Source organism: Haliotis rubra, unplaced genomic scaffold (genome assembly GCF_003918875.1).
Source record: "Haliotis rubra isolate DU_JTF1 unplaced genomic scaffold, ASM391887v1 Scf127, whole genome shotgun sequence".
NCBI lineage: Eukaryota > Metazoa > Mollusca > Gastropoda > Lepetellida > Haliotidae > Haliotis > Haliotis rubra.
In genome coordinates this window covers 1,978,355-1,984,556 of record NW_025765192.1, presented here as the reverse complement: position 1 = coordinate 1,984,556, position 6,202 = coordinate 1,978,355, and the positions used below count along the sequence as shown (strand labels likewise).

The window sequence follows — 6,202 nt, the reverse complement described above, 5'->3', positions numbered from 1 at the left end:
CTGAACAAGAAAGTTCACTCCCCAAAAGCAGAGCTTTTACTTCAAAGAAAGTACTTTTACTCGGGATTCTTCAGATACCAAGAGATGTTGTTGATGTATATGTATATATCTGGCCAAAAAAGTTCAACATCAATTGAAAATATAGTAACGACCTAATTACTTTTAACAATATTACCATAAAAAATATGTTGACTTCATCTATCAACCACTACAATTGATAATCAGGGAAACATATGAGAAACCATATTCAGTGTCTGATCCAGGTCTGTGAAAAAAAACTAATCAACTTAATGTTTAATCTCACGCAAAAAGGTTCAAAATAATTTATCCATTTTCAGGATAATGATTTATTTGAGTGAGTGAGTCGGATATAACACCGTTTGGGACAGTTAAATTATGGCACATTAGGTCTATGAGGGGAAGTGATGTAGGTTTCACTTTTACCCCCGAGCCAACGATCACAAGTTTTGGCATGCCGAATGGCCAAAGCTCTGCATAGGTTATCGTCTTTCACGATTGGTCCACATATTGCCAGTAAAATTAGATGAAGAAACACGTGACTATGACATCAGCGCTGTTTAGTAGGTTGACTTCCACAAACGTGGTTCATTGAGATTCCATACAACAATGGCAAAACATTACATGACAAGCGCAAAGAAAGCAATACCACAACCAACATTAAGCAGAAAGAATAATTTCAGACACAGATCGTCAAGTGCAAGAGATACGTCTTTCCAAGTGACCAGTGTTTTACTATTCCTTTCTTCCTCATTGTCAACTGTGGTGTCCTGTACTTCCGATCCCGCTGCATTCAAAACCGGTTTGTTAATTGCACGTTTAGAAGATACAACATATTTCTGCAATACCACAGGTACATCTCCTCTTCTCTGATTGATCCTGAGGATGAGAACTGATATAGCCACAGCAAGGGAGCTGAGAGAGAGGAGCAGGGTCATGTAGATGGTGAGGTAGGACGTCTGTAAGGATGTCCTGGGCATGTTGGTGCTCATCTGAGTCAGAAATACACTGAATGAAAGGAGAACCGTCATGGATAGAGACACTTTATCCCCATATTGTATAGGCAGAGCAAAGACCACTGAGCTGAGAAGGGAGAGAAACATGACAGGGACGATGAGATTGAGGACATAATATGACGCCCGACGCTGAAGTTTTGTTGTTACAATGAGCTGAGGAAATTTGACATCAATGGCAGTAGATGATAACGCTTCAATCTTCCACAGTCCATTCACATTTGTTGTAACATTAGTGCCGTTTTTCTCAATTGAAAATATGAAACGAGCAGATTCGTTCGTGGTCACCCATGTTGTTAGAGTTAGATGGCAGCTCTGAGTGTCAAATGGAAAATTGGAAATGTCAAAGTCACACTGACTTCGGTAGAGATCCCCTTGTTCCCACTTTACCATTCCAGAATGATCTACACACACAGGCGCATTCTTATTGTTCATCAGTTTGCGCTCTTCTACTGTGTTGAGGAGCGTTATGTCGGGTATCCATATTTTTTCACTTGACATACAGATCCTGTCTATCCCTCCATAATCCGAAATGTTCCACTTCAGTGATTCATCTAGCCACTTAAAGGTAAACCATCCATTTGTAGTCAGGGACTGTTGCCACTCATTGAGGTCAGTAATTTGTGATAACGAAAAGCTTACATGTATATCCATCCTGGTTTCACTTGGGAAAACCTGCCGCTCATAGTGATCTTGCAAAATATGAAGAAGTCTTTTCTGTTCCTTGATGCTGGTCTCTCGACTGAAGCCAGTCAGTGCTAACAAGCAGATGAAACTTTTGAGAATCATTTCAGCTACCTGCCTCTGCACTGCCGGGTGAGGATACAAGCCAGGGTCAGTGCTCAACACTAGTGTGAATAGTATTTGAGTAAAATCAACGCGTGTCACCTTGATAAAGGAGGAAAAACGCTTGACAGGAGGCGCTGACACCTTCTCACTGATTTTAGTGTTTTACATTAACATGTCATTGCTATGAAGCCGTTAACTATGGTTCTGGTATTTACATCAGTCGTCACTAAAATTGTCTTTTATCTCAATGGCTAAACATACACTGACAACACAAAGCCTCATTAGTGGCTGTGCAGCAGAATGACAGTTTGGAATGTGCACAATTATTCTCTTCCCATCTTACACGCTTCATATAAATTATGTTTCACGCTGTTAACACACGCGTTTCTGCTTTGATACCACTTCATTATTCTCAAATAATCTTTCTGGAGAGACCTTTAGCTTTGAAACGTTTAACAAATATTTTCAAGTCTAATGTCGTCTATATTTCCGTTCTGTGGATACCACTGGTTTGTTGCCATGATACATTCTGTTCAGTGGTAGATTTGTTTTCATTGCACAATTTACCCAATTGGTCCAGTGGTATAATCGCAGAGCTCTTTTTAAAGGAGAATCCGAACGAAAACAAAACTTTTGATATATTGTAAAGGATATTCTAAAAGTCACCTTCCGTGATTAAAACTGAACAAAAGTTTGTAAAATAGCAATAAAACCACAAAAAACGTACTCGTACTTCCGCCTTTTACGGAAACACCCGACAGTTAATGAGCAGAGGGGGTATCACGTGACATGACGTCATATGTGCCTGTTGCTGATGGCAGACGCTTTGATTTTACCTCACAACTTAACAGTGTCCATGGATTCTGAAGCAGTAAAAGGTGTTCCTGATGTCATTTCTGAAATGGATGTTACACCGTATCAGTACGATGCGATTTTACAATCTTCCAGTGAAGATGAAGAAGAAGAATCAAGCGAAACGGAGCCACCGCTTGAGTTCAAAATAAATTTAAACATGAACCATATCATTTAACAAGAATACTATTTGACAGCAAAATGTGATACAGTTCCAACCAGCAAACCCACCCCTATAAGTATTTGGCCAGTCCCTAAGAATTATATTTTTGCAATGTGATTGCAGTTCCTTTTGTGTCAAATGGGTGACTGGGATTTAAAAACACAATAATTATGCTTCAGACGGGGGAAAATAGAAATTATCTGCTACAAAAATTACACTGGAGTTATTTTGTTGAAAAGAAATTAGGATCCTAGTTCTCATTAATAACGCAGCAATTCTCAAAAATCCCAGCCTGGACACAAAATCCCAGCCTGGTCGAACAGAGATAATATTCGCGACGCAGATAAGTTATTCCCCGAAAACTGGTGAATTATAAAATACTTGTCAGGACAATGTATGTTTCCCCAGTGTTTGGTTACGGAAAAAGTTATGGTACTCGGCCATAGCCTTAGAATGGCATCTTTCAACCAATGTGAACACAGAACAACTTTCACGGCATACACTACAGAGAAATAGCGAGTCTGATGCCGACGTGCGTAATTGCACAAAATGGAAAACAATGAAAGCAACCAGTACTTCATGATTTGCCGTTGTATTCGGCAATGTTTCGGGTAGTCTGCAGCATTTAGGGCTCCAAATCGAAAAGAACGTCATAGCGAAATATTTTCAAGCTCATGTGAAATCTCTTACTGATTTTGATAACATATATCTCATGGGTACCAGTGGAACTGCCCCAGCTACAAAATGCCCCAGCAAATTTGGTCATTCGTTCTAATTTGGTCAAATTTATTTAAAATGATTAAATATATGCCGTAAATGCATAGTTTATGGGGGCGTCGGGGTAGTCTAGTGGTTAAAGCGTTCGCTCTTCACGCCGAAAACCCGGTTTCGAATCCCCACAAGGTACAATGAGTGAATCCCATTTCTGGTGTCCCCCCGCCGTGATATTGCTGGAATATTGCTAAAAGCGGCGTAAAACCAAACTCAGTCAGTCAGTCAGCATAGTTTTTGACAACTTTGATATTATGTTCTTCATATAAAAGTTATTAAGAAGTAATATTTCTGATAAATGTTCCATCAGTAAACTCATAACTATGTATATACTTTTATATGAAGAACATAATATCAAAGTTGACAAAAATATGCATTCATGGCCTATATTTAATTATTTTAAATAAATCGGGGCATTTTAACTACCCCCTGGGGCAATTTGACAAAACCCCGGGGCAATTTGACCAAATTTGCTGGGGCAATTTGCAGCGGGGGTAATTCGACTGGCAATCGTACTTGTTTTAATTTATGTTAAAAATACCACTGACAGTAAGCTGTAACAGGGAATGATGGAATATAAATGAATCTCGTGGGTAATTCTTCCTTCTTCAGCCTAGCTTTGGGATTTGTATGCCCCATGTGTGCTTGTCTCTTTCATATGCGTCCGACTTGGAATGATCGGAGCATTTCTCCTGTCTAAGTCTGTCTCTTTATTTGGAAAACGGAAGAAATGATTCCATGCATCCCCAGGCAACAGAATACACCATCGTACCATTTACAAAAACGACAGAAACAACACGATTTGTACTACTGTAGCGCTTGGTCTTTGACAATATGGCGGACTCCAGACACTTTTGACGTCACGAGCGGAAAGGTCACGTCGGTTCCAGCGAAATATGCATAATGGCCGAAGCTGAGATTTACAGAAACTGTTTTCGCGATTAAAACATAATTATACATAATTTTTAATTGAAAATTTGGGAATATGTTTCTGATGACTTTATCTTTCACCCAGCAAATTATTTCAATTCACTCGTATTCTCCTTTAAGTCATTCGGGTCGAAAAAGTGATACATTTAAGGTCCTAAGCACAGATGGAACTGGACACCCCAAAAAAGAAAGTGAGACAAATCTTTATGGTATTTAAGTTAAATAGTTGCCAGATTCTTCACTTTTCCAGTTTTAGTGGAACGATCGTGCAAATCTGGTTAAACAATACGAAATATGATTAGCATTAAAATTAGATAGTACTTGTGTACAAACATAGACACACACACACACATATACTTACACACACTGACATATATATGTGTCTGGATGTGTGTGTGTATTTGTGTATTGTACATACATCTTTCAGTCACAGTGTTTCTAAATGGCTACCTTGGAATATAGCTTTACCATTATAACTCTACAAACTGGTTTGTTATACACAAAAAATCCCTTGAAAATTAGCCGTGCATTTAATCAATCAAATATTAAATAGTTTGTTTTTTTTCATGTAAGTTAGAAAAGTGGCGTTTCGGTAACTTTTTACCATCTCAGTTGTATGTCGAACTGCGTTTTGATTTGAAATCATTATTCTAACAGAGTAATCCTTGTCTTTACTTATGGTACTGTAGTCTGCAAAGAAACGTGCAAACACATGTCTGGCTTAATAACCATGTCAAACGATTGCATTTAACGCATAAAACGAACATGAGTTTGGTCCAGAAATGTTTTGGAATGGATGGAGCTGATTATTGTTGTCAGCACATTCATGAAACGTGAACGGTCGTGTATGGCTTGGTTCTGATACCCACCACCAGCTAAAGTGACCCTTCCTAGTCGACGTGAGCTTTATCGCAGAACATTGATCGTTCAATCAATCATCACCAATGTTCTAATGCGAATGAACCATTAACATTTTATTACCGGTGGTTATTTCACTTTGAAACAGCTCTGCATACAAAGCAATGGGGACATATTAGTTCCTATTTAGATAACCACGATCTAGGTGTTCTTGTGGTATAATGTTGGGTTGAGATTGAAACGTTATGTGGTGAGGCGAGGTGAAATGTGGTTTGACTTGGCAGTTATGATTCTTGCACTTACAAAATGGCGTGAATTCATGGCTCAGCATTGTAAATTCTTTTGCTAAGCTGCGGCAAGTGCTTGAACGACCGATCTCACGTTCTAATGGCAGACAGGCGGAATGATAATAACACACCACAGTCATCACTGACTGACTGAGTTTAGTTTTACGCCGCTTTTAGCAACATTCCAGCAATATCACGGCGGGGGACACCAGAAATGGGCTTCACACATTGTGCCAATGTGGGGAATCGAACCCGGGTCTTCGGCGTGGCGAGCCAACGCTTCAACCACTAGGCTACCGCACCGCCCCTCCACAGTCATCAATCACATAATGGCAGTATATGGTTAAAAGCAGTATAAAAGGCGAGTCCCCAATATACACCTAGTAATGAATACACCCTCACCATAGCCTTGTTCAATAATACTGAGCCTTACCATCTTCTCATATAAACCACCTTGCAACAAATATTTGGGGGTTGGTGATTCATTTACCTTCAACAGTCTGAAGCATAATAATGTTTGC

The 6,202-nt window shown here is 39.3% G+C and overlaps 1 protein-coding gene across 1 annotated transcript; it reads right to left on the bottom strand.

Moving 5' to 3' along the window:
- Positions 1 to 638: 638 nt before the first annotated feature.
- On the bottom strand, positions 639 to 1,820 carry LOC124266674 (acetylcholine receptor subunit alpha-like 2). The gene has a single exon (XM_046701475.1). The coding sequence runs from the start codon at positions 1,818 to 1,820 to the stop codon at positions 639 to 641; it is 1,182 nt and encodes a 393-aa protein (XP_046557431.1).
- Between the last annotated feature and the right edge of the window lie 4,382 nt (positions 1,821 to 6,202).

Coding starts and splice junctions, on each gene's coding strand:
- LOC124266674 (XM_046701475.1), bottom strand. CDS start 1,820: ATGATTCTCAAAAGTTTCATCTGCTTGTTAGCACTGACTGGCTTCAGT.